Here is a 27,710-nt window from a genome sequence, read left to right as displayed (position 1 = left end):
TCCTATCACTCGCCATCACCATATCAGTTCCATGATAGGGTTGAGCCTTTTACAGGCGTTGAGTCGAGCTAGTGATGTGCGCTGTTGCGGCAGAGTCTGGATACCAGCTATTGTCCTCGGTGACATCAGTGATGTGGAGTGCAGAGAACGCAACAGCATTGATAGCAGGTTGAGCAGGTTGCTGATACTCTTCATCAAACCGATACCAGCATTCAAATGCATTGTGTCCTCGTTTTCCACATATTTGACAGTTTGGTTTCTCAGCTGATGTAACGGAAGAGCTAGATGGTTGAGCCGTAGTGAACTGTTGGTGAAATCCACGACCTCTAGTAGAGTAGTTTCCTCGACATCTGCCTCTGTTACCTCTTCCTCTGTATTGAGAGCCAGCATTTCTCATCGTGTTGAAGGCTAAGTGAGGAGACACTTCGGTTGAAACAGAGTATTGTTGAATACGGTCCTCGTATCCAGTTAAGCGAGAGACAACAGTTTCATAAGTAGGTTCAGGAACTCTATCCATGGAGTCCTCAACAACAGTTATGATTGGCTCATACTCTCTACCTAAACCTCTTAAAGCTGCAAAAATCTTCATCTTTTCACTAACAGGGTCATCGATAGAAGCAAGCTGGTCACAAATATCTTTAATTTCTCTAAGATACTTAGACATGCTTTTATCTAACTTCTCACTATTTTGAAGACGTCTTTGCAACTCGAACAACCTAGAAGACGATGTGCGGTTAAAGTGAGAGATTAGAGTGATCCATACCTCATGAGAAGTTATAGATCTGACTACCAGCCTCATTACATTTTCACTCATCGAACCAAGTAACCAGGCTTTAACCACTTGATCTACTCGAGACCAGTTTTCAAAGTCTGGATTTGAAACCTCTTCCGTCTTGTTATCATTTTTGTTTCGGACAGGAATCGTTTCTTGTGGTGGCTTGGTGGCGCCGTTTGCAAACCCAAGTAGGGCTTGACTGCGGAGAAAAAACTCGAACTGAGATTTCCATATGATATAGTTTTCTTCTGTGAGTTTGATTGTAACACAGTTAGAGATGTGTAACGAAGGAGAAGAGAAGAGTTCCATGGAACCGTCCATGGCTCTGCTACCATGAAAGAAAATAAGAGTGGTGAAAGATTGTTTCTTTGTTATTCCAATCCTTGAGATATTACATTGCAAGTGGCTCACTTATATAGTCACATAAGATTAAACCTAGATTCTAGAGAGTTCTTTGTGAGAGATTACGTGGCTTCTTCTTCATCAACTGGTCCCAACATCTTGAATCGATTGTGTAGAGTTACTGTCGTACTTTGTACGGTTTCCTTTACTAACGCCTTGTTATTTGTTGCAGGTGACCGTTGCAGAGTCGTGGGCTTTTTCTTTGTATCTTGTTCGCAGGTTTTGAGTTTGATGGGCTTGACACAATGTGAACCTATTGACAAAACAGTATCGTTTTGTGCTCTGTTCTTTACAGATATATGACTCAACAAAATATATCGTCTCACAATAAAAACTTCTCCTCTCACACACTAGTAATTTACATGTTTCGTTTAAAAGGATACAAGTTCTTAATTATTTGGACATTCACATACTGTTTTTTTTTTTGTTTTTTGAAACTTGAACTTGTAGTATTAGAATGTACTTATAATATTGATCTTTTTTTTTGTGTGGTAGTTTTGTAATGTATACTATGTAATGACGAATCCTGTAATGACGAATCCTGTAAAATCTATCATTTTACAGATGATTTTTTAGTTATAGTTAAGAATTGTTTTACTTAAATAGATAGATAGACTCATAGTTATAGTATGTGCCGTCACCAAAATGATGCCGTGACGTAAACGCGCGTCACGGGTTCGCGTGACAGAGTAACAAATGTTTCGTTTTGCACCGTGGGCCTATATTACGAACTTTCATCATACTCTATGAAATTGGGCCTACACTCATTATACCAATGGGCTCAAATAGTCTTGTTTTGATCTTCGCGGTTAAAACTTTAAAAGTTCAAATTAGAGCAGAAGACTGATATCATTAATAACCGGTGAAAATATCAAATGTTTTTAGATCCGGTAAACAGTTAAAATCATACCAACCGTAATAATATCTAACCATACTCAAATGACATCTCTCTCTCATTTACTCACACACTCTGAGACATCAACGTTTTGATCAGCTCCAATATCTCTGCTCTCAAATGGCTAACCAAATCAGGTACAGTCTTCTTCACTTCAGTAAACCACAGCTCATCCCGGTTCTTCATTCCCTCACAGCAAAACCATTCGCATATAACCCGAGCGACTGCAAGAAGGTAAACACCACAATCGTACCCATTCTTTTGCTGCGGTGTATCACTGCATTCCCTGTATGTTGCGTCTCCGTTAGCCACAAATGGAGAAACCGCCTCGAAGAGGTGTTTGGCGTTAAATCTGTTCACACCCATGAAGCTATCGTGATGGACAAACGTGTTGGCATCTTTGTAGTACACGAGTAAGCTCCAATGCAATCCACCTTCTGCTACCTCCACATTCAGATTGTCGTTAACAGGGAATATCAGGAGGTTTTTGTCGTGACACTTGAGGGGTTTCATGAAATCTTTGAGGGATTCAGTGTCGGGGCAGTTGCAGATCCAGAAGGCAATGGAGGGAGGGATGAGTGAGATGGTAGGGGAACTGTGAACCGAGGACAAGTAGCTTAGGTAGAACTCGATAACACGATCATTCAGAAAATTGGATCCACTTAGGATGTCCAAATCTGATCTCCTAAGGACGACATCTTCGAAACTGAGGATCTTGTCATCACCAGAAGTATTTCCCATAGCGTACACTGGAGAATCTAGAAGCTCTGCAATATACATAAACACAATTTGTTAAGCCAATTATGGAATAACACAGAAAAATAGATAATCTATTGAGTAAGGGATTTCGTAAGATTCAATAAGATGAATCTGCTTTGTCAATGAGAAATCTTGTCTAAGCTTAAGCTAGAATTACTTCTTGTTCATTCAAGAACGTTATCAGTAACATGAGATCTTACTGTCTAGCATAAACCTTAACTAGAAGGAAAAAAAAAAAAGGTATTGATGAACACAGGACAATTCTTAGAGAACACATTCAAACGTCATCAATTGGAAATTAATTAAATCAACCTTCAAAAACCTAATTGGATCAAACCATACTTAGCGTGCGGAACAAAGGCATAATACATTAAAGATTGGTATAAAAACAAATTCCCGTTCATGCATTTTATCGAACAGTTTGAATACAACACAAAATTGTATTGTAAAACATCCACAAAACAAGGATTAAATTGCTCCGATCATCTAAATAAAACCTAAGGATGGATTCCAAATATTGGAAGGAGATAAAGAAACTCAGATTCTATCAGCGGAAAGAAACTTCCTAAAGAATCATTCACAAACAAATATTTCTGGATTTGATCAGGAAAAATAAACACACAAATAAAAAATAATCAAATTACCTTGATTCGATCGATACGTATACGCGATTCCGGAAAGATTCAGCTTAGTTTTCAAGCAATCAGCCGCTTGACAAAACTGTAGTCTGAATTGTTTTAGAAAAACTTCATCGCGAGAGTAGTACTACTATAAATTAAGAAGAAGATGAGAAAAAGGAAAGAAAGAGCAAAAAAAAAAAAAACGAATCGCAAATAATCGCAAATATTATATTGGGCCCATAAACCCAACCAACTTGGGCCGAAAGCTAGGTCTTATCAGTATCTTCACAATTATGAAAATACATTATACCCTTATTATTCCGAGGAATATTACGATTTTCCCACCACCGCCGTCGCAAAAAGCTATCATCATCAACGTACAATTTTACTTGTTTCCATTTTTTATCAGATAAATTAAAAATTATCAAAGTTACGAATATACAAGAAAAAGGTAAATTTTGCGAAATTAGTTTCCTTTTCCTCGTAGAGAGCAAATAATATAATTCCTACTTGTGTTGTAATTAGGAAAAGAAAAACTAACAAAATTAGATCCTAAAACTTCTTCTATAAATACTGTTTAACATCACCACAGATCCGATCCACCGACAATCTCATCATTCACAATTCTCTCATACTTCTCAAAAACCACACAACAAATTTATTAAAGGAAACCCTTTTCTGTAGATCATCAATCACTACAAGAAAACACGGATTTTCCAACTACGATCAGCGACTATATTCGTAATCGTTAAATTTAGCGATTACATACCCACTAATTCGCGACTGCTTTATGACTATTCTCAAATAGTTACTATTTAGTCGCTAATTTGCGACTAAATAATTTAGTCGCTACATTAGTCGCTAAATGGCGACAAAAAACCGACGAAATGAGAATAATCGTTAATTTGGCGACTTTCAGCGTGTCGCAAATTTCTGTCGCAAAATAGTCGCTAAATTAACGACTAAATGATAGTTGCTTGAGTAGTAGGAAATTTGGCGACTATTTTGCAACATTTCCGGTGGGTCGCAAAATTTAGTTGCTAAATAGTCGCTTAACACGTGTATATAAACACGTTTTTAGCATTCGAAGTAGGTGTACTTGTATTTGGTGACTACGTAGTATAGTCACTTTTTAGTCGCTAAATATGTCTATATAAACTGAGCTCACCAATCGTTTTTCTCACTCACAGAAACACAAAGCAACACAAAAAAAAAAAAAAAAGATCATATATAGAGATTTGCAAAAACTCGTTTTTGCAAATATAGAGATTTATAATAATGTCAGGAAGTTGCAATTATAGTAATCTCCGAAAGTGGATGTACAAGAGGATCGATGATGTGACGGAAAATTTTACAGAAGAGTTCAGAGCCGGGATGGAGCAGTTCATGCAATTTGCAAATAGCCAGCCTTTTGCACAAGAAAACGGGGGTAAGTTTTTTTGCCCTTGTAGTAGGTGCAAAAACGGGAAGCGTTTTCTAGGGACTAGAATTTGGAATCATCTTTTTAGTTATGGGTTTATGCCAGATTATTATGTTTGGTATAAGCATGGGGAAGAAATTAATATGGATATAGGAACGAGTACTGTTGATCCGACATTTATTAGTGGGAGTGAGGAAGTGGGTAATGTAGTAGAAGATAGATATGTGGATATGGTGAATGATGCATTTCCTTCTAATGTGGGTTATGATGATAACTATCAATGGGATGGGGATTATCAGAGTGTAGAAGAACCAGTACTTAACCATTCAAAAAAAATTCTATGACTTGTTAGAAAGTGCAAAAAATCCAATATATGATGGTTGTCGTGAAGGTCAGTCACAATTATCTCTAGCTGCTAGAGTTATGCAAAATAAGACAGATTATAATATGAGTGAAAAGTTAGTGGATTCAGTATGTGAAATGTTGAGTGATTATTTACCAGAGGAAAACCAGGCTACGGGTTCTCATTACGAGACAGAGAAATTGATGTGCAATTTAGGACTCCCATATCATACAATTGATGTTTGTATAAACAATTGTATGTTATTCTGGAAAGATGCCAAAAAGGAAAAAAATGTTTGTTTTGTGATGCATCAAGATGGAAGCCTAAGAATGACCGACGCAGAACCAAAGTACCATATAGTCGTATGTGGTACTTACCTATTGGTGATAGACTGAAGAGAATGTATCAGAGTCACAAGTATGCAGCAGCAATATGATGGCATGCCAAGCACCAAGCAAAGGTGGGAGAAATGAGTCATCCGTCTGATGCAGCGGAGTGGAAGTATTTTCAAGAACAAAATCCTCAATTTGCTGAAGAACCACGTAACGTGTATTTGGGATTGTGTACTGATGGGTTCAATCCATTTGGGATGTCTCGTCACCATTCATTATGGCCAGTGATATTGACGCCATATAATTTACCCCCTCGTATGTGCATGGATGCTGAGTACTTGTTTCTTACAATTCTTAATTCTGGTCCAAACCATCTGCGAGCTAGTCTTGATGTCTTTTTCCAACCTCTTATTGATGAGTTAAAAGAGTTGTGGTCTACCGGAGTCGATGCATACGATGTGTCCTTGGGCCAAAATTTCAACCTAAAAGCAGTGCTGATGTGGACGATAAGCGACTTTCCTGCGTATGACATGTTATCTGGATGGACAACACATGGTAAATTGTCTTGTCCAGTTTGTATGGACGATATAAAGTCTTTTTATCTACTGAATGGAAGGAAGACATGTTTGTTTGATTGTCATCGGAGATTTCTTCCTCCTGATCATCCTCTGAGGAGGAATAAAGAAGACTTCTTGAAGGGAAAAGACGCTACAAGAGAGTATCCACCAGAGTCCTTGATCGGTGAGCAAGTTTATTCTGAGCGGTTGAATTGTGTAAATCCTCCAAGAACCAAGGACGTCGGTGGAAATGGTCATGAAAGGAAGATGCATGGATATGGAAATGACCATAACTGGCACAAGGAAAGCATTTTATGGTCGCTACCGTATTGGAAGGACCTTAATCTACGACATAATATTGATGTGATGCATACAAAGAAGAATTTTTTGGACAACATCATGTACACTCTTATGCGTGTGAAAGGTAAATCAAAAGATTCTGTCATGTCAAGGTTGGATATAGCAAAGTTTTGTTCTCGGCCACACTTACATCTTGATAGTAGGGGTAAAGCACCTTTCTCGCCCTATACATTGACAGACGAAGCCAGAACAAGCTTATTGGAATGTGTGAAATACTTAGTGAAATTCCCAGATGGCTATTCAGCAGACTTAGCGAGTTGTGTTGATATGGAAAATGGAACCATCTGAACCAATTTCTCTTTTGTGTATATTGACAAAACGTATCGGTTATATTGTGTAACACTCCTCTTATATTTTGGGCAAAAGAAATTTGGGCCAAAATATTTCGATCCGAACCATTAACAAAACACTCGATCCATTAAGAAAACAAAATCTAAATCAATTCCTTCGCTTCTATTAACCCTAATCAATCCTAAATATTTCGATTTCTCCTTCTTCCTCACTTCTGCATCTCCTTCGCTTCCATTAACCCTAATCAATTCGATCTCTCCTTCTTCCTCAATCTAAACCCTAACCTAAACCTAAAACACTCGATCTCTCCTTCTTCCTCACTTCCTCATCTCCTTCTTCCATTAACCCTAAATCAATCTTCTACAATCTTCTACAATCAATCCTCATCTCAATCTCACTTCCTCAGCTCATGTCGAATCCTGCGGTTAAGAAAACAAAAAGGAGAAAGGTTGCACCCAACCTTTCTCGGAGAGTTTCCGCATCTAATCTCACCAACCCTCAGAGAGCCGCACCATCTGACCCATCCGCAGCCGTTCATCTCACCAACTCTCAGAGAGCCGAACCGTTTAACCCATCTGCAGGCGTTAATCGAACCAACCCGCTACCACCGCAGTACAATTTCACCTCGACTGCTCGAATACCTCTGCCGTTCACGCCGTCGGAGGAAGAACGATTTATGCCCCAACAAGTACGACCACCACATTTCCGGAACTTCCCACCGCCACAGACCCTTTTCCAGAGCTCCAGCAATCGAGTTCCTGATCCGCAAGTTCCGTCGCCTGAGGTTTAGAACTATCCACCGAATCCACCGGAGGATCATACGCTGTCTCCACCGCATCAGTCCCATGGAAGTCAACCATCTTCGCAAGGCAACAACTACGAGCCTCAACTCCAGGATGACACGATGCAATCTCTAACCGCCCTCCTCACGATGCCTGGCCGCGAGACGTTTACGACAGTTCTATCTCCTAAACCACTGAAGAACACGACTTGGTATGTTTCGCTTCCTGTTAATTGTGTGGAATTTGATGGTTTGTTTAAAACAAAATTTGTGTTCCACTTGGTATTTGATGGTTTGTGAATTGTGTGGAATTTGATGGTTTGATTAAAACACGAATTGTTTGTTTGATTCAGAGTTTCTATTTTACTCGTTTAATTAAGACAAAGCTCTAGTTCTCATAGTGTAGTTTGTCCGATACTAAGTATGTTTTGCTTTCTAATATGACAAACAATTAGCATTCGATTATCTACGTTAGTTTGTTCGATACTTGGTATGTTTTGCTTTTTAATATGACAAACAATTAGCATTCGATTATCTGAGTTAGTTTGTTTGATACTTGGTATGGTTTGCTTTCTAATATGACAAACAATTAGCATTCGATTATCTGAGTTAGTTTGTTTGATACTTGGTATGTTTTGCTTTCTAATATGACAAATAATTAGCATTCGTTTATCTGAGTTAGTTAAGAACTTTGATTGTCTGAGCTTTCTAACTGATCAAACTAACTACAATTTGTTTACATGTGTGTGTGGAGGTTTGATCGGGACAAAAAAGGCCAACTTATTCGGAAGATTACCAAGATTTTTACAAACAAATTCGATGGTCCATATTATACTTGGTCTTGTGTGCCTCCCGATAGAAAAGACAGATACTTCATGGAGTTTGCGGTAAGAATAGTACAATGTAACCCGTTTTATACTTTTGTTTATTGCTTGTTTTCACTGACATAATTCCTTCTCTCTTTGTTATGTAGAAAACTCACACCTGAGATCCATTGATAACAGGGACCGTTCAAGCACATTTCAACACCATATGTAACCGCCGGATGAAGGGCATGGTTAGCGATGCAACGACGGCTCGAATAAAACCTTCATGGATTGAAGGTGACCTCTGGAAAGTGATGGTTGCTAATTGGGATAATGAAGAACAACAGCAAAGGAGTTCCACCTATTCCAAGTGTCGTATGTCTGACCGTAATGGTCTCGGTCCTCACATCCACTTATCAGGCCCTAAGTCATATAGGGAAATCCAAGATGATTTGGTACTAAATCATTTCTATTTTGTTAGTTACATTTATCAACATTTCTATTTTATCTAGTACTAACAATTCTTTAATTTCTAACATTACAGGAAGAGGAGTTGGGAAGAGAGGTCAGTATGGGTGAAGTTTTTTTCAAAACACATACAAAGCCGGATGGTTCTTATGTTGATGGCAAGGCAGAGAAAATCCATCAAGCTTATCAGCAGAAGTTGCAAGAGAAGATGGCTGAGCTCGAGGCAGATTCAACTCTTTCAGATGGTACTTCACACCGTCGGGAGCTCACCACCGATGAATGTACTGCCATCTTTCTTGAGGTAAAGTAACATTTCTACTCGATCATGCATTTGTTTTGCTCTTTACCTCTTTACTTACTGTTTTTCTTTTTCTAAAAACAGTGCACTGAGAGGGATTTACGTGGAACTCCTTATGGTGTTGGAAGCCTCAAAGATACTCTTGGCAATGGCAAGGGCAATCAACCATCACAAACAGAAGCCTTTCTCACACTGCAAGAGCAACTGAAGGAAGCCCAACGCCAGATTGAAGTTCAGGCTAAAATCCAGGCGACTCTCAACGCTGAAGCTGCTGCTCGAGAAAAAAAGACTGCTCTCCTTGTGGCTGAGCAAAAGCAAGAGTTGACGATGATGGCAAAGTTTATGCGCCACACTAATCCAGCATAGATGGAGTTTATAGCCTCTCAATCAGCTGAGGAGGACAATCTTCCATCATCAACTCCATGATCAACTCCACAACCTTGCATTTTGTTTCTCAACTCATGAACTAAGTTCTTGTATTCAGTTTGTATGTGTTATAAACTTTTTCTTTCTATGCTTTTGGTTTGATCTCTATTTTGAACTTGTGTATGTTAAGGTTTTAATACAATTATGATTATGTTTTTGGAAGGTGTTTTCATTGGATTTTTCATTTACTAATTCAGTATTAAAATCAGGATTAAAATCAGGATTACAAAACAATAAAAACCAGTAAATTTCATTATTTTCTAAAACAAAGTAGTCGCTATATAGTCGTCATTTAGTCTGCAAATTGTTGTTAAATAGAAGGTAAATACTCGCAGAATAAAACGACTAATTTCAGACTAAAGTATTGCAAGTTTTATTCATGTAAATACGTCGTAACTTTGTCGCAGATTAGTCGCTAAATTTAGCGACTAATACACGACTAAGGCTGATATAATCGTTAAATTGTCGCCATATTTGGTTACTAAGTGACGACAATGCAACAACAAAGTAACGACAACGCTATATCGTTGTTAAATAGTCGTTATTTAGCGACTATTTAACGACAATACGAATTAGCGACAAAATTTTACCTACAACAGTAATTAGTCGCTAAATAGTCGTATATGTTCATTTAACGACTATTTAGCGACTATTTACACAGTCACCGTTGGCCTGTTTTCTTGTAGTGAATGGCAGTCGCTGGTGATACCTTTTCAATGTCGACCATGTTCAATGCTTTACCATACCCTGATAGAATCTCCGGTTCCGTTCCTCCTCCGGGGTTCGCCCCACGCGCCTCCTCCACTCACTTGCACGCTGCGATGTTCGACCTAATGACTTGCTGCGACGGTCTGTCCTCCTTTAAAGAGATGATCGCAACGTTAGACAAAACAGAGCTTCAGAGGATGGCCTCGTTGCTTACGTCAGACTCCGATTACTTCATGGCAATCGTCACAAACAAGCACGGCTCGAGACGCGTGCAGAAGCTCCTCGGCAAATCAGATGACGTGGACGCAATCTTCTGCGCCGCTATCTTGCGCCGCTATCTTGCGCCGCTATCTTGCGCCGCTATCTTGCGCCGCTATCTTGCGCCGCTATCTTGCGCCGCTTCCTCCACATCACGACCGACAAATACGCATCCTACGTGACGATACGAGCCATGGTCCGCTTCCTCCACATCACGACCGACAAATACGCATCCTACGTGACGATACGAGCCATGGTCCTTTTTGATGAGGACAAGAAAAAGGCAATGCACCAGCAGATCCTATACTACGCTCTCGACCTAGCATGTGACCAACACGGCTGCATCGCCCTCAACGATATCATTACCGACGCGGATGATCCTTACTACAGAGATCAGATACTAGACTTGGTCGCATACAACGCTCTCAGCCTGAGCAACGACGCTTCAGGGAACTTTGTGGTCCAACGTGTGCTTACATTGAAAGACTTGCGTACCATGCACAACATCGCGGTTAGTCTCCGTGGCCATTGCATTGACCTCTCGTTTAAGAAGTATGGAAGCTACATCGTGGAGAAGCTTCTGGAGGCGGATGAGTCGATGGTAGTGGTGGTTGTGGAGCTCTTGGAGTGCGACGGAGACAGGTTGATGAGGCTGGCAAGGAATGAGTTTGGGAGTTTCGTGGTGTACAAGGCATTGAAATCGACGAAGATGTTTAGGATTGATCTGTTTTGGGATTTGGTGAAAAAGCTCATGCCTTTCCTCCGTATCTTGCGTAGGTCTCACGGAAGCAACATTGCAAACATCTTGGAATCGCTTAAGCTTCGTTGCTGATCAGTAACTCTGTGTTTAAGGTATAGTTACCTAAAATTGGTCGGGTGTTTAAGGTAGATTACCTAAAATTGTTCTGGTGTTAATGGTAGTTACATAACTCTTGTAAGAAAGGTTTTTTGAAAAGCAATGTCGGAATTTTAATTTTTTTTTTTAAGTTACAATTTGAAAAACGATAATTGTTTTGTTTTCGGGAATAACAAACACAATAAGCAATAAGATCTTCTCCTCTCCTCTGCTCTCTAATAGTCTATCATCTTGTTTGCTGCAGACTCCAGCTTGAAATATAATACTGTAAAGAAAATGTAAGTTATATAGCAAAATAGAAAATTTGGAATTATCAGAATATATTGACTTGTTTATTTCGGTTCAAAAGTAGGAAATGTAAAAGGTAAGTTAATGAGAGTTATATGGTATAGTGGACAATCCATAGAGACCGAAATTAATTTTGGAGATGGGAAACTTGCTGAGCAAGTCCTTTCCTCTGTATTAATGAAGGGTTTTAGATGTGAACACCACCAATTCTTCAATTAGGTTTCTCTTTTTTTTTTTTTTTTTTTTTTCTTTCTTAATTCTCTTGCTCTCCTTTAAGAATCATGTCTCTGCTTCTCAGCCATCCCCCGAAGCTCTGCTTTCGGAAACCGTCTTTGTAAGATCTTCTCCTAATCACTCTAATGGCTTCTCATCTTCTTCCTTGCCGCAAAATCCTCCTAGTGTCATCATGTACGTTGATCCTTGTGGAGCTGATCCCAGAAAACTCGTGATTAGGAGGGCTGGTGACAGCTCTCCCCTGGAAAAGAAGTTGTCCATGGAGTTGACAAACGATATGAGAACGATCGGAACATCCAATGGATGGCTAACTACTTTGAAGGAGGGCGTGATGGGTCTCCAAGACATTGTTGCATCGGATGCAGATCCAAAACGTATATCTCTGCCTCCTCTTGAGGCTCTTCCTCATTGCCAAACCCAAATTATCACCAACGTGGCAATTTCCTCATCTTCTCCCGAGGAAGAGGATTGTGTTGTGGCTGTCAAGTTCTTGGGACCTCAGCTCAGCTTTTTCAGATTCGCTCAGAGTAACTCCGAGTGGACCAACATCAGAATCCCAAACCCTTGCTTCTTCTCTTCCCCTGTCATGTATTCCAAGAAAGATAACATGTTTCGCATACCTGGATGTGGAGGCCACCTCATTGCATCATGGGATCTTCACAAACATGGCGAGAAGCCCAAGTTTAGGAGGTTTCAGTTCAGAAAGATTCTCAATCTGACAAAGAACAACAAAACGTTTCTTGATTCGTGCTACAAAAGCGAACACTTGGTGGAGTCAATAACCACCGGTGAAACTTTCATGGTTAAGTTGTACAAGAAGACCATCGGTGGTACTGCGAGGATAAAAACAGAAGCTTTAATGGTGTTCAAGCTAGATGATAAAGGAAGTGCTATTTACACTCAAGACATCGGAGATCTCTGCATTTTCCTCACAAAGTCTGAACCTTTCTGCGTCCCTTCTAGCTCTTTACCCGACATGTATCCTAACCATGTCAAAATCTTGGATGTCAACGAAACCACAATTGTCAATCTTGCTGATCAATTTGAAAGTGGAATTATTAAGAGTAGCAACCTCCATTGGTGACGTTGCGGAAAAAAGAAGAAGATCCTAAAGTATCAGTGGAGCAACTTTGCTATATTCTCCCAAATAGTTATGTTTAAACTCTCTAGTTAGCAGCAATCATTCATTGGTGTACTTTAGTCACATATGGAAGATTAAATAATTGGTAACTAGTGTCAAGAATAAATAATGCCAAGAATCTCTACTACAAGAAGTGATGCAACCAACCAACACTTGTTTTGTGCTTCTGTTCAGGCTTCAGCCCAACGTGGTAACTATTTATTATATAATACAGATTTTTTCAGGTTATATAATACAAGGCATCTGTTTAATGAGTGTTGTTAGGAATTTCTTTGAATGTAAGATTTATTAGGCGTTCCTTTAGTCCTATTATTACTATTTGAATTGAGATTACTTTTCTTATTTTTTAATATTGATTCGCATATTTTTTCAAGGAACGAGATAATTGTTTCTCGGTGTATATAAACAAACAATGTACTAGGTTTGGGGACAAGTACACCTAAATAAAGCACAAAGCTCATATATATCGAGTTCTTTTAATTTACAAGGGTTTGACAAGCGAGGACATGGCGGCGAAGAGCAACACGGACCCCGTAAAAGCAGGAATTAGGGTTGCAATTGGTGACAGCTGGAAGGAGAATGCGCTGTTTAGGACTACAGGACTGCTACACAACGACCACATGGCTTCTATGGTTCCAGAAACTAGGCCGAGAGGAGCTTTCTATCCTCGTCAAACCAAGGCAGCTAAGAAAGAGTCTTGCGTTATCTGTTTCGAAGACATTGATTCTGAACTTATTATGTTTCCAGCTGATGAATGTGGTCACTCGTATTGCTCTACTTGTGTTAAACAATATATAGAGGTGAAGCTGCTTGCTGGAAGGATACCGAATTGTCTTGACCTTCGGTGCACGTCTATGCTGTCTATTGATAGATGCCGCAACCTATTGACTCCAAAGCTGAATTGTATGTGGAGACAGAGGATTATAGAGGACTCAACTCCTTCCGCAGACAGAGTTTATTGTCCTTACCAAACGTGCTCTTACTTGATGTCCAATTTCATGCTTTCTCTTTCTGCATCTTCTGAATCTGGATTTAGGAAGTGCTTCAAATGCGGTGGCTCCTTCTGCGTCCACTGCATGGTTCCATGGCATAGTTCGCTATCGTGCACCGATTACAAGAAGTTGCATCCCAGTCCTCTAAACGAGGATACAAAGCTTATGTCTTTGGCAAATCTTGAAGGGTGGCGTCAATGCGGCAGGTGCAAACACATGGTTGAACTTTCTTGGGGATGCAACCAAATAATTTGCCGGTATAATTTCTCTCTCTCAAAGAAGATAAATTTTTATTTGGGGTCTTTTTTTTTTTTCTTTTGATCGAATTTGATAATGTTTTGGCATGTAAAGGTATTGTTGCATAACATACAATTTCATGCGAATTCTAATAGAAAGAGCCAAAGAGAAAACCCCTTAATAATAAGTTTCAATTTAGGGGCGATTTTTAAATAAGGAAAGGTGATAGAAAAGGCGATTAGGGTTTCTTGCGTTATTGTCAAGTATGGTGCCGTCGGCGGCTTCCCCAAGCCGTCTTCCTGTGGAGGGAGGGGGTGATAAGGAGGGGTGTCATGGGGAAGGGATCTTTGCGAAGGTTGTGGAAGTCTCGTCGGAGGGAAGTCAAGTTCAAGAGGGTTTAAAGGCAGTGTCGTCGTCGCAACAGCCTGCGGGGGGGGGGGGGGGGGGGGTTCTCAATGGAAAGCGATCCTTTCTACAAGTCGCTCAAACACGTATGCTTACTAAACAAAAGTTTCAAGTTTTGGAGGTTAATGGTAAGGAGAAGGTTGTAGTGCCGCGGGAGGTTTTTGAGGATGCAAAACCTTTGTGGGAGGATTTTGTGGTGGGGAAGTTTGCTAATGCGAAGGCTCCTCATGTTGGCAAGATTCACATGATAATGAATAAGATCTGGAGGCTTGGAGATAGAACATCGTTGATTGATGTTTTTGCCGTGAATGAGTTCACAATAAAGTTTCGTGTTCGAAGTGAGGGAATGCGGCATAGGGTTTTAAGTCGTGGCATGTGGAACATTGCGGATCTTCCCATGATCGTTTCTAAATGGTCTCCCTTTTCTGAGGAGACTCAGCCAGCTATGCAATCCGTTCCATTATGGGTCACTCTCAAGAATGTTCCACCCACTTTGTTTACAGAAAAGGGCTTGGAGTTTCTTGCAAGCGCAGTAGGGGAGCCGATTCGGTTGCATTCAAACACTGAAGCGTGCGTTAGTTTTGATGAAGCTCAAATCATGGTGAAAGCGGATCTGACAAAGGACTTGCCGCGGGAGTACACCATCTCGGGTGAGGAAGAGGGGGAACTCGAAACAGTTGTTCTATACAGCTATCCTTGGCTCCCTCCTCGTTGTTCTAACTGCAATCACTGGGGACACCTTAGCACTACGTGTTAGTCCCCCGGGGTAGTTCCCTCTTCACCAACTCAATCCGTGTCCCCTGCACTAAGGATTACTGAACCTCAATCCTCTGCCCTCCCTCCAGTTCTCGGTTCTGAAATTTCGATAGTGGTGCCTCCAGTTCTTGTTTCTGAGAGTTCGATAGTGGTGCCTCCGGCTCTCAGCTCTGAGAGTTCGTCAGTGGTGCCTCAGGGTGCTACTAACCTGGATTCAGGAGAAGCAAACTTGACAGATGAATGGATTACACCGAAATCGGCAGGTAGGGTGAGTCCTAGTAAGCAGAAGGAGGTGTCAGAGCTAGGTGCTGGTTCCTTGCTAAAGAATTCTTACTCGGTTCTTGGGGAAGATGCGAATGCTAACGATGATGCTTCCGAGGTTCGAGAGGAGGTAAATGAGCAGGAGGTTGGGGTCTCCGCTCAACAGTCTACGATGGAGGACCCAAAGGATCATCTCCAACATACTGGGGTTGCTATAAAGCAGGGTGCACAAGCGGTGGTGCAGCTCCGGACTTATCTGCCTCGGGGCACAAAAACGGCAAATAAGAAAAATTCAACTCTTTCTCTTCAATCTTCTCGGAATAATCCTGGAGATCAGAGTAAGAAGCCTCCCCTGAAGCATTAATGTCAGGTTTATGTTGGAATGTGCGCGGTCTAAATAAATTTTCAAAACATTCCGTAATAAAACAGTGGTTGGAGGGGAATAGGTTTCAGTTTGGTTGTTTGTTGGAGACTAGGGTTCGGGAAAGGAAGGCTTTGAGGTTGGGAAGTTTTTTGTTTCCGGGTTGGTTTGTTTTAACGAATTATGAGTTCAACAGTCGGGGTCGCATTTGGGTCATGTGGAAGGACACGGTGCGATTGGATCCGTTCTATAAGAGTGAGCAGATAATCACTTGCTCTGTGAAGCTTGACGATCAAACAGAGGAGTTTTTCTGTTCCTTGTCTACGCTTTGAATACTGTGGAGGCTCGCAAAGTATTATGGGAGGAGTTGCGTGAGCATCATAACTCGCCTATTCGACATAACAAGCCTTGGATTATTTTTGGTGATTTTAATGAAACTTTGGATATGGTCGAGCACTCTAGAGCTGATACAAATCCAATAATCTCAGGGGGTATGCGGGATTTCCAAGCGGTAGTTAACCACTGTTCTATTGCCGACATGGCTTACCACGGTCCCCTGTTTACATGGTGCAACAAAAGGGATAATGATTTGATTCTCAAAAAGTTGGATCGTGTGCTAGTCAATCCTATATGGACTAGAGTATTTCCCCAGGCATACAATGTTTTTGCTGCAAGAGGTTGCTCTGATCACTTGTACTGCCGGATCATGATTAAGGGGGATGTAGATGCTCATGCGCAACGGAGGAAGCCTTTCAAGTTTGTTAATCTTTTGACTGAGATGGAGGAATTCAAACCGCTAGTGGACACATACTGGAAAGCGACACAGCCTCTGTTTTTATCTACTTCTTCACTCTTCCGGTTTTCAAAAAAACTCAAGGGGTTAACGCCAACTTTGCGTTGTTTGGCAAAGCGTAGGTTGGGGAATTTGGTGAAGAAGACTAAGGATGCTTTCGAAGATTTATGTCACAAACAACAAGCAAACCTTGCTAACCCTTCTCCTACGGCGATGGTTGAGGAGAATGAGGCTTATACGCGCTGGGATTTCTTAGCGAGCTTGGAAGAAAAGTATCTCAAACAGAAGTCGAAGTTGCATTGGCTGAAGGTGGGGGATCGAAATAACAAAGCTTTCCACAGGGCAGTTACTGCGCGCAAAGCTTCAAACTCTATCAAGGAGATTCTAGGATCTGATGGGAGAATGGTTGTACGGGACGAGGAAATAAAGGTTGAGGCTGAAAGGTATTTTCGTGAGTTTCTGCAGACAGTTCCGATGACTTTTGAGGGCACCACAGTGGAGGAGATGGAGCTCTTTCTATCGTTCTGCTGTTCTGAGGTGGATCAACAGGTTTTAACTCGAAAAGTTTCTGGGGAGGAAATAAAAAAGGTCCTCTTCTCCATGCTAAATGATAAGTCGCTTGGTCCTGATGGTTTCACTTCGGAGTTTTATAAGGCTACTTGGGAGATTTTGGGTTCAGAGTTTGTCCTAGCTGTTCAATCTTTTTTTGCTAAGGGTTTCCTGCCTAAAGGTATAAACTCTACCATACTTGCCTTAATCCCTAAGAAAGTCTCTGCGCAGGAAATGAAGGACTATAGGCCCATCTCTTGTTGTAATGTGATCTATAAGGTCATTTCGAAGGTCATTGCTAATAGACTTAAGAGGGTGCTCCCGAAGTTTGTTTCTGGTAATCAGTCTGCTTTTGTGAAGGATCGTTTGTTGATTGAGAATGTGCTGTTGGCTACTGAACTTGTGAAGGACTACCATAGAGATTCCATTTCTGGGCGTTGTGCTATAAAAATTGACATTTCCAAGGCTTTTGACTCAGTTCAGTGGTCGTTTCTCTCTAAAGTCCTCTCTGCAATGCAGTTTCCACTGATGTTCATCCATTGGATAATGCTATGTGTCACTACCGCATCATTCTCTATTCAAGTAAATGGCGAGTTGGCCGGCTTTTTCAAGAGTTCACGGGGACTTCGTCAGGGTTGTTCACTATCTCCATACTTGTTTGTCATATGCATGGACGTGTTATCTAAATTGCTTGATAGAGCGGCGGGTGGTCAGAGGTTTGGGTATCATCCTCGGTGTCGTTCACTTGGTCTCACTCATCTTAGTTTTGCAGATGATCTTATGGTCCTCTCGGATGGCAAGGCTAGATCTATTGCGGGTATTATTGAGGTTTTCACTAAGTTTGCGCAGCTCTCCGGTCTAAATATAAGTTTGGAGAAGTCTACTCTGTTCTTGGCGGGGGACATAGACAATTGACCTGCCTCTGTTTCGCTCCCTTTTGTCATAGGCTCCTTGCCGGTTAGATATTTGGGGCTTCCCCTTGTCACCAAATCTCTTACCACTGCCGACTGTTCCACCTTATTAGAACAGATCAGAAAGAGGATTCGCTCTTGGACAGTCCGCTCCCTCTCATTTGCTGGTCGTTTTAATCTGATATCCTCTGTTACTTTCTGGATGGGTGCTTATAGGTTACCTAGGGAGTGCCTCAACGAGATTAACTCCTTATGTTCGGCGTTTCTCTGGTCTGGCATCGAGATGAGTACTAGAAAGGCTAAAGTGGCGTGGGAGGTTGTATGTCGACCGAAACGTGAGGGTGGTCTTGGTTTAAGATCCCTGCATGAGGCTAATGTGGTATGTTGTTTGAAGTTGATCTGGAGGTTAGTTTCAAAAGGTGAGTCTCTCTGGGTACAGTGGGTTCATATGAATCTGTTGAAGCAGGTTTCGTTCTGGTCATTGAAAGGTACTACAAGTCTGGGTTCGTGGATATGGGCTAAACTCTTAAAGTATAGTGATCTTCCTAAACCTTTCTGTAAAGTGGAGGTAGGAAATGGGGAAGACACTTCGTTCTGGTTCGATAATTGGTCAAACCTGGGTACACTTGCTGATGTGGTAGGGAACAGTGGAGTATTAGATTTGGGGATCAGCTGGCCGAGCTCTGTCGCAGCGGTGTGGTCTCGCTGTCGGCCTCACCGGCACCGAGCAGACCATCTCAATGTCATAGAGGATTGTCTGTTACTTCAGTGGCAACAACTTCATGAGCGGGAGGATAGAGTGCTTTGGCGAGGGAAAAATGATGTTTTTCGACAAAAGTTTTCAACTCGCGACACTTGGAACCATACTCGAACTACATCAAGCACTGTGTCATGGCATCAGGGAATCTGGTTTGGTCATGCAACGCCTAAGTACTCTTTTTGTGTCTGGCTGGCGGTCTTGGATCGGTTATCAACAGGTGCTCGTATGGTTGCGTGGAATGGGCAAGCAGCGGGTCTTTGTGTATTTTGTCAGCTTACCTTAGAAACACGGGATCATCTTTTCTTCGCCTGTCCTTTTGTCTCGACTGTGTGGTCTGCTCTTGCCAAAGGACTGCTGCAGACATTTTTTACCACCGATTGGCCCCTCCTTATCGATTACATATCTAACCCGAACCTTCAGCTGGTAGAAGGTTTTCTAATTCGCTACTTATTTCAAGTAGTGGTTTATACGGTCTAGAAAGAAAGAAATGGTCGGAGGCATGGTGAGTCGCCGAAGCCTGCAGACACCATCATTGCGTGAGTTGATAGGCAGGTTAGAGACCAGCTTCTTGCTATAGGTCTTATGGGTGATAGGCGATATGATGAAGGTTTTCAAATGTGGCTGCAATCCCGATCTTAGCACAAGTTTTCTATTTTAATCCTTTCAACACATTTATTATTCAAACTATGTTGCACAAGTTGTAAACCCGTTTAATTTTTTTTTTTTTGAATATAATTTAACATTAAATTCAAAAAAAAAAAAAAATTATGCTTTCTCTACACGTGTGGAGCCGATTGGTACAGAATGAGCCATGGAAGATGCATCACTTTTCGGTCAGGAAACTTACGCCCGGCGTTTACTATTGTACTAGTTTCCTTGTTATGCCTAACTTTATACCACATACTCGCACAGTCTATTAGGACGACTCAGCACACACAGCTGGTTGCATCTATTATATGTGCTTTGTTCTTTCGACACTCTGAAACAAAATATACTTTTCTTTGCTCTATAACAATTTGATGTTTTATAGAATTTTTCAAAAAGCTATACTGTTATTTGTAACTAAAATCCATTTACAATTTTTATATAAGAAAAGAAAAAATTCAGAGGCACGACTTCGACCCCTGTTATATCGCTGAACCCTCAAAATTTGACAGACTTCCGACCAAACCCCATCAGCAGAAATCAAAATCTATCCAACGCACCCAAACATTAACATCGCTGCTCTCTGCAAAGGAGAAAACATATCACTCTCACATATACTACCAAAACTGATAGATCATTAACCAAAATCACACATTATAGAATTAAGTGATTCAGTACCTTTCAAGTTCAAATTGCTCTTGGGGAATCTATGTCAGGGTCCTGCATCTTTGATGAGAACTCAATTCTATATGTGAGCAGTCGTAGCAGTTTTTAGTATAACTTTCCCAACACTCGGGATCAACCAGAGAAAATCCAACAAAGCGGAACCTCTCTTCATGCCAGAATCACATCCCATATGTCCTATTATACACATCTCCGGGACTTGGAATCCGGAATTTGGGTTCTTCGTATCCGTTGTTGTATATGGTCCCATTAAATCCCAGCCGTTCATTCCTAAGAAGCTCTGCCATGCCTAGAGAGTTAACACTTTGACCTTCATTCCACTTATCCCAGTGACCATTAGACAAGATTGAATTTGCAGAAGGTTGTTGTCTTGGGTGCTGTGAGAAAGGGGATAAGCTACTTCCCTGTGTTTGATCCATTAGCCTTGAGCTGATTCCATAAGGATCGGTAAGTGAAGGAGATAAGTTTCTAAGGTCATGATGAAACCCATTGACTTGTTGTTGTGCACCAGACAAGGACTGCTGTCTCAACATTTGGAATCCTGTTTCATTTTCAAAAGAATTCAGTTGTGATGAGAATCCTGATCTCCTATCCAAGTCTGCATTTACCATCCCTCTTCCTACAGCTAGAATTACAGGATCCACAAATTCAATATCACTTGCACCACTCGAATTACCAACTGAAGGTGGTACTTGATATGCATTCCTCAGCAAGGAAGAAGAGTCAAGAAAACGAGTTCCTACGATACAAGTGCACAATAGTTATAGTCTCTAGCATGAACTACACTCTAAGCTACCCCCTAATAGAAGAAGAAAATAAATTACCTGGCACAGTATCAGAAGATAAGCCCATCCTTTCATGTGAAGAGAAGCCAGGAGGCGGTAACCTGTTGGGAGCAGAAAATCCTGGAGGAGCAGAAACTTGGGGTCGTGAAACTGCAAGAAGACAACGGGTGAAAAAGTTGGAAATCTAGCAGAAAAATATAAAAACGCGAAAAGTCAGAAATACTAACCAGGATTCTTGTGTGAAGAGAATAAAGGACTAGCAGCAAAGTTATCCAATCCACCTGAGTAGTTTGATGCAAATCCATTTAGACTCCCGAGATTATCTCGATAAATATCTCGGCTCACTACAGACTCCTGAATAGGTTGATTTCTTGACAACTGCCCATACATACTATGGGTGTCGCTGTCATATGCTTGATTATTAGATTCTTCATACCGTGCAAAAGAAAATCTAGACTGGCTATTATGTTGCTTTAGGAGGTTTGAGGGTTTAAGAGTACTAGATCGCTGATCAACTTCACCGAGCAACTCTGCCAAATTGTGTGTAGAAGTCAAGGATTCATCCCATGGATCAAAATCGAGTGACAAAATGTTTGAAATTATAGCATTCTCTGCACTTTTGATTTTGTTCCTGCCTTCATTAGAAAACAGAGAGTTCTCCACAGTGTTAATTCCTTCATTAGCAAACAGAGAGTGCTCCACACTGGTCATGGATTTATCACCAAATCCATTTGGAAGATCTCCATTTGGAAGATGCAATCTATCACTGCCTCTATCCAAAGAGGACCTCGAATTTGAGTCGTTCACACCTGGCACACCTAAAGTTTCACAAGGCGGGGAAGAACGAGAAGTCATATGATTTGTATCCAAAATGGAACTTGACAAATTAGACATAAACCGCGAGCGGATAATATCCTCTTCAGGGTGATGCTGTTGGCTATCGAATCGTGATCTATCCTCCACTTGTAATTTTGAGCTACCTTGCATCTGCGATTGCAGATCTGATCTCCACTCCCACTCTGGCCTTGAGAGGGGGACCCCATCCTCTGATACGATAGCTTTCTTATCAGTGTTTATAGAACTATCCATCCTACATTGCTCTAACTGTGGCAACTTTGATACCTCATGACCAGGTTGTCTAATAGAACCTTGATCACACCAACTACCAATCGCCATTGTAATATCGGGATGTTCATCCCTACAATTCATATCAATCCCCATGCGTGCAACACCATCCGACAAGTTTCTTACAATAGGGCCATCTTCTACAGCTTCATTTGCATCGTTAAATGAGTTCACAGTAGCTGAAGGCTTGTCAATGTCCCCGTCACCGTAGGAAGAGTCAAATGAACTGGATAACCTATTGCTATTGGGATCTCTATCGAGTGAGGTAGTCCTCTTGGACCCGGAATCAACCACAACATTATGCTGCAAATACTTCAGCACGCTAGGTTTGCTTCTGTCCACAACTATTTCGCTTTCTTCTTTGCGCGATGGTCTTTTAAGAACGTCACTAGAGGATACAGGCCCATGAGCTGCGTTCGCAACAACAGCGGAAAACGCCAAGTTTCCATTTACCGATGTTGATCTTTGCACATCAGAAGATCCGTTTGAGGTAGCCGAAGTTGCTAAAGACTGCTGGTTTGCAATATGTGTCCCCCTGCAACAGAATTCCCTATTTTATCAGATTGACCAGTCGGAAATACTTCACATAAAAAGCATCAGGTTAAGACATACCATGACGCTGCAGCAGGGAGAGCAGTTGATCTGCTAGAGCTCCCACTCCCACTAGGAGGAGAATACCTGGGAGCACTTGCTGCATTCTGCTCATATAAAAATATATTGAGATATCAAATAATAAGCTCAGTAAACCAAAGAATTTTCATAGCTAGTCATGCTACAACATCATTTTAGTAATGAACTAGGATTAATAAATAAGAAATGCTTCAGATGTTTAGTATTTTCCGGTTTGTTTTGGGCCGTTTAAGGCTTTCGAGAGTTTTTTGAGGCTAAACATCCTAGGAAATGGTTTGTAATCTACTCAAAACATATTCTTGGAACACATGACTCAAGCCAAATAGAATGGTTTGTCAAGGGCAAGTTGAGATTGAACTGAACTTACGGTTGAAGGAACCTTTACAACTGGTTTTGCAGAAGAAATGTCACTGGAATAAGCAGCCAGTGGTGGAGGTAGTATGCTCCCTGAACGGTGCTGCAGAGTATTTGTTGCTCCAGTGATTTGTTGAACTCTACTCCTTCAAAATTACTATAAGACTTAACTAATCATCCAAAAATACTAGAGCAACCATCATGTTTTACATATACTAAGTAAAACGGATCCAGGAAACAGAACAATCATGAATGCAAGAAGGAATTATAAAATTTTAGATGGTAAAAATTTACCTTGTATAAGCTGATATGACTTCATCTTTTGTGAAACTATCTTCTTGAGAACCAACCTCATGCAAATAGAGACAATCAGGATTGACGCATGCCTGAAATAAAAAAATGCAATTCATAAGCCAAAAAGACAAAAAATTTCAACATTTATCTGAAAAGAGGTAACCAAAAGAACAACTCAGGGACTCAGCAAGCAGAACATGAATCCATTGGAGACCTACCACATTTCTCAGCCATGCATGACAATACTTGGTTGTCCCAAAACATGCCCTGCAATATACATGAGTGAGAGTACATAATTATTAGGTGAATGATTTCAGATAGTTTCAGAAAATAAGAAAGCAAGTTAAAACTTACTTCAGTGATTTACCATCCAAGATAAACCCATGAACAGCCTGAATGCAGCGAACAGCCTCTTCCTCTTTTCCATAAGTAATATATCTGGGACCGGAGAAATTTTTATCAGAAAAAAAATTAAAAAAAAATTATAGCAGAAGGCAAAGAAATTTATGCTAAGAGGAAAGTTTTACGATAAGGGAAGTCTATACAGAAACGCACACACTGCATGTATTGTTTGGGAATTGTTGGATGACACCAGATGTTGTTCGGGACATGGAAACCTTGAGAACTTTTCCATACTGACCAAAATATTCTTTATGCTGGAGTAGCTGAAAAAAAATGGAAGGCTAGTTAAATAGCAATCCACAACAAAAAGAATATTAGAGGTTTGGATGAAACTTCACATACATCTTCATCTGCTAGATTAAGGGGCAACCCAACGATGTAAACAAGATTCCTTTGAATCACTCGCACACTGGTGAGTTGTTGCTTTCTTCCCTCAGAAGGTTTTGATTTAGACTTTTGGATCTTCTTGTGCGCCATGTTACCTTCCGAGGCCAGACTGTGAAGGGGGCAATAGACAAGCCATCAGCAAAAGAAACAAAAAAAGATTTTCCCAGACTAAAAATTAAATTCGCCAAAAAGATAATGCATCATCTACCTGTCACAATTAACAGTCATCCCTACAATCTTTTCTTTGTCATATGGAGTGCGACAAGCTGGACAACGCCCTTCTATTTGATCTTTCTCTGCCATGTCAACTATGTGATGCCAGCACCAAACACATATCTGAATCACATATCACAAAAATATTAACAGAACTCATATCTGAATCACAGATCACAAAATATATTAACAGAACAAAAATCAATGGTCAATGAGGCTAGCAAAAGATGTGCAAAATTCCACAACTAAGTTAATTCTTATCACATCTATTCTATTTCCGTGCTACGCAGATAAACCGTAGCAGAAACTTTGAGATAAGCCAAGAAAATTAGATCGTAACCTAAGAGGCTTTAAGAAAGACGAGAGCTATTGAGCATTGCAATAAGCAAAAAACTGTTCTCCCTACTATAATACTCAAGTTTCAAGACTAAGCAGTAACAAGTCAATACACTTGACAGAAAATTGAAGTTAGATGCAAGACCTGATAGCCGCATTTGCAAGGCTTCAACTGTTGATCAGTCAGGTCCATCTCTTCAGCACACAGTGGGCAGGTCTTCTCTCCATGGTCACTCATGTTGGTCTATAAGAGAAATTGAGATACATTAGTCAACAAAGTTAAAGAATACAAGTAAAAGCCAAACTGCGCTGAATCCAAAATCTCAACCACAGGCTAAATCGCCCGGAGACTAGATTTATCATCAGAAGAAAGTCAATATACATTCAGAATAATCCTAATCCAATCCTAGAATTATCATATGTTAACTCATCTCATCAACGTTATCAATTGCCAACTTACAAAAATCTAAAATTTACTCTAAAATTCAAACTTTCAGATCGATTACTAAGGAATATAACAATCAGAATCTATAAAAAAAAAAAAAAAAACAATCTACAATGAAGAACTCCAAAAAAAAAACGATCTGTGCATGCGCCGTACGATTCATAAAAAGACGCGTCAACGGACAAAAAGTGAAAACCAATCGTTATGACACAATCACAAAAAAAAAATCCAATAAAATCAAAAATCTCAATCACGATTAACGATCCAAACTAATAAACTCATGATCCCACAAAAAAAAAACCCTCGGATTAAAAAAACACAGAATTAGGGTTTTGAGATTCAGCTGATTCAAACTCAACGAGAGAAAAGGAAGGAGATTTCTCAATAAGATGCAAGAAGAAGAAGAACACATACGATTCGAGAAGGATCGATTGAGATTGCTGAGGGAGGGAGATGAAAGAAGATTTGAGATGAGGAAAAAAAAAGGAAGAAGCTCGAACGAGAGAGAGAGAGAGATATGGATGGATGGCTGTGATTTCTGGGGCGATGGCTTTTTCAACCTCTTAATATTTATATATTTTTATTATTATTATTATTTTTTTTTGTCTGCTGCCAGATCCACGTTGCTGTCTTGTTAAACTATTAAATAAAAAGAGGATTTTGAAACTTATTACCCTTCGAATTCTAGTTTTATTACGATTTAATCCGGTTCGGTTTTTGTTACCCGGGTGATTTTGGTCGGTTTTATATTACTACCAAAATTACTCGACCACATGTAAAATCTTCTAGTCTTGGAATTTTTTTATGTTACCAAAAAAAAAGAAGAGATTTTACACAACCACATATAAGGAAGGGTATCTAACTATCTATAGCTATATGACTAGATTTAAAAAAAAAAAATATCTAGGTGAAGAAATAAGTGACAACATCATATTATCACATTTTAGCTAACTTAAATCAAAATATATTTGGTATTAAGTATAATAGATATGCCATATACAAACAAATTTTATGCTATTTAATTTTGTGAATAATCAGACTAACAAATCACAAATTTGGTCCCAAGCTTGTAAATGTCATGGATTGAATAGAAAATGCACGACATGTTCACTTGTATTTGTCCTTAAATCTTGTCATATATCTCTATTATAGGTTTGACCTAATGAATATCTCAATATGCGATAAGAAAAATAGCTCTTCCAGAAGCCAATCATGCCTCAACAACAAATGCTTTCTACATATTTTATTTCTTACGTATACAAAGACCATAAAGTGAGTGTGTTTTACAAAGTTTACTTTTAACCTTCAGTAGTGATAAGAGAGTAAAAAAAAATAGTTAAGTAGAAGAAACCTAGTTTTCAGTCACAAAGCAGGAGGAAGACCTTTGTTATTATACTTTAAAAAAAAAAAAAAAAAAAAAAAAAAAAAAAATAGATACCTGTATATTGATAATTAACGGTTACAATACTTTTTTTTGTTATTATACTTTGTACACTCAAATGGTTCGATAACTTGATTACTCTTCTTCTTGACCTGGCCATCACAAAAGACAAAATGGTTTCCTCAAGTTAGTTTTCACTAACTAGTTTTGTGACATCTACTTATCTTTTTGATTGAAGCAATTTAATTAGTTGGTCCATGAGTGAAGAATATAGAAGAACTAAGAGTTAAATTCTACATAGTGTTGTTATATACAGCACTGATAGAAAATCAACCAAACTAATCAAGTCCACATGTTTTGAAAGTCCCAATGTTTCAACTTGTTGTTTCCTTTTATCAACACCTAATGGTCATGAGAGAGGGAGAGAAGATTATACCGGAGACAATGGACCTGGTTCAGGAGCAGGTTTCTCTGTTGGTGAATGTTGCACACGTCCACTTTTCAGTGTTAAGATTTGTTGAAATGAGAACAACATGCTTAAGTAAACAAGGTAAAACAGAGATAACTAGAGTGTAAATGTAAATTGAACTCTGGTTAAGTTAACATCTAATGGGGCCACAAGGAGGAGCACTTAGCTGGCCAAGAAGGACAGCTAGTGATAGGTTTCTTATTTTGAATAATGCAAACAAGGGTTTCTTATTTCACTCTCAATGAATCATTATCGTGAAATCCTTTGATGAGGAAAGCAAATATTAACTCAATTTAATCAAAATATAAATCTCGTTATGTATAGAATTGACATGTTATTTTTGTAAACATGAAATGTATATCAAGTAATCCGAATGAATAAAATTCATGATACACATTTACCCGTTTTATTTCATTTTAAATCAAAATATCATTACATCAAGTATACTAGATACAAATTTGTGTCATCTATTAACGAATTTTACGCTATTTAATTTCTAAATAGTTATGTTATTTAA

At 39.9% G+C, this 27,710-nt stretch overlaps 3 protein-coding genes and 2 pseudogenes across 13 annotated transcripts; 3 read left to right on the top strand and 2 right to left on the bottom strand.

The window, feature by feature from the left end:
- Window positions 1-2,007: 2,007 nt before the first annotated feature.
- LOC104762132 (NEDD8-specific protease 1 pseudogene) lies at window positions 2,008-3,662 on the bottom strand (annotated as a pseudogene). Its single transcript, XR_015588123.1, has 2 exons — window positions 3,476-3,662; window positions 2,008-2,839 (listed from the first exon to the last, which is right to left on the bottom strand). The product of XR_015588123.1 is annotated as an NEDD8-specific protease 1 pseudogene (transcript).
- A 6,560-nt stretch (window positions 3,663-10,222) lies between these two features.
- Window positions 10,223-11,331, top strand: LOC104762131 (pumilio homolog 18-like). Its single transcript, XM_087500256.1, has 2 exons — window positions 10,223-10,574; window positions 10,691-11,331. Exons 1-2 carry the CDS (start codon window positions 10,223-10,225, stop codon window positions 11,329-11,331), a joined length of 993 nt encoding a protein of 330 aa, XP_087356382.1.
- A 1,048-nt stretch (window positions 11,332-12,379) lies between these two features.
- LOC104763598 (uncharacterized) lies at window positions 12,380-12,961 on the top strand. Its single transcript, XM_019240122.2, has one exon. The coding sequence runs from the start codon at window positions 12,464-12,466 to the stop codon at window positions 12,959-12,961; it is 498 nt and encodes a 165-aa protein (XP_019095667.2). The 5' UTR covers window positions 12,380-12,463.
- Window positions 12,962-13,524: 563 nt separating this feature from the next.
- Window positions 13,525-14,428, top strand: LOC104763597 (E3 ubiquitin-protein ligase RSL1 pseudogene; annotated as a pseudogene).
- Window positions 14,429-20,023: 5,595 nt separating this feature from the next.
- Window positions 20,024-25,963, bottom strand: LOC104762130 (uncharacterized). 10 transcript variants are annotated; one of them, XM_087499408.1, is made up of 15 exons: window positions 25,758-25,885; window positions 25,044-25,142; window positions 24,558-24,685; window positions 24,305-24,458; window positions 24,116-24,225; window positions 23,915-23,998; window positions 23,779-23,827; window positions 23,561-23,652; window positions 23,280-23,412; window positions 22,895-22,980; window positions 21,385-22,817; window positions 21,197-21,307; window positions 21,049-21,111; window positions 20,367-20,913; window positions 20,024-20,271 (listed from the first exon to the last, which is right to left on the bottom strand). In XM_087499408.1, the coding sequence occupies exons 2-14, from the start codon at window positions 25,134-25,136 to the stop codon at window positions 20,534-20,536; spliced, it is 2,916 nt and encodes a 971-aa protein (XP_087355534.1). In that variant the 5' UTR covers window positions 25,137-25,142; window positions 25,758-25,885; the 3' UTR covers window positions 20,024-20,271; window positions 20,367-20,533. The 10 variants fall into 10 exon arrangements, with proteins under 10 accessions (XP_087355534.1, XP_087355535.1, XP_010483662.2 ...); XM_087499409.1 differs by having other exon boundaries at window positions 23,280-23,406; XM_010485360.3 differs by lacking the exon at window positions 21,049-21,111 and having other exon boundaries at window positions 25,758-25,963.
- Between the last annotated feature and the right edge of the window lie 1,747 nt (window positions 25,964-27,710).

Source organism: Camelina sativa, chromosome 18 (assembly GCF_030686135.1).
Source record: "Camelina sativa cultivar CO46 ecotype springtype chromosome 18, ASM3068613v1".
In the NCBI taxonomy this organism is placed as follows: domain Eukaryota; kingdom Viridiplantae; phylum Streptophyta; class Magnoliopsida; order Brassicales; family Brassicaceae; genus Camelina; species Camelina sativa.
The sequence above is the reverse complement of the archived record's forward strand: the minus strand, read 5'-3'. Positions and strand labels throughout refer to the sequence as shown.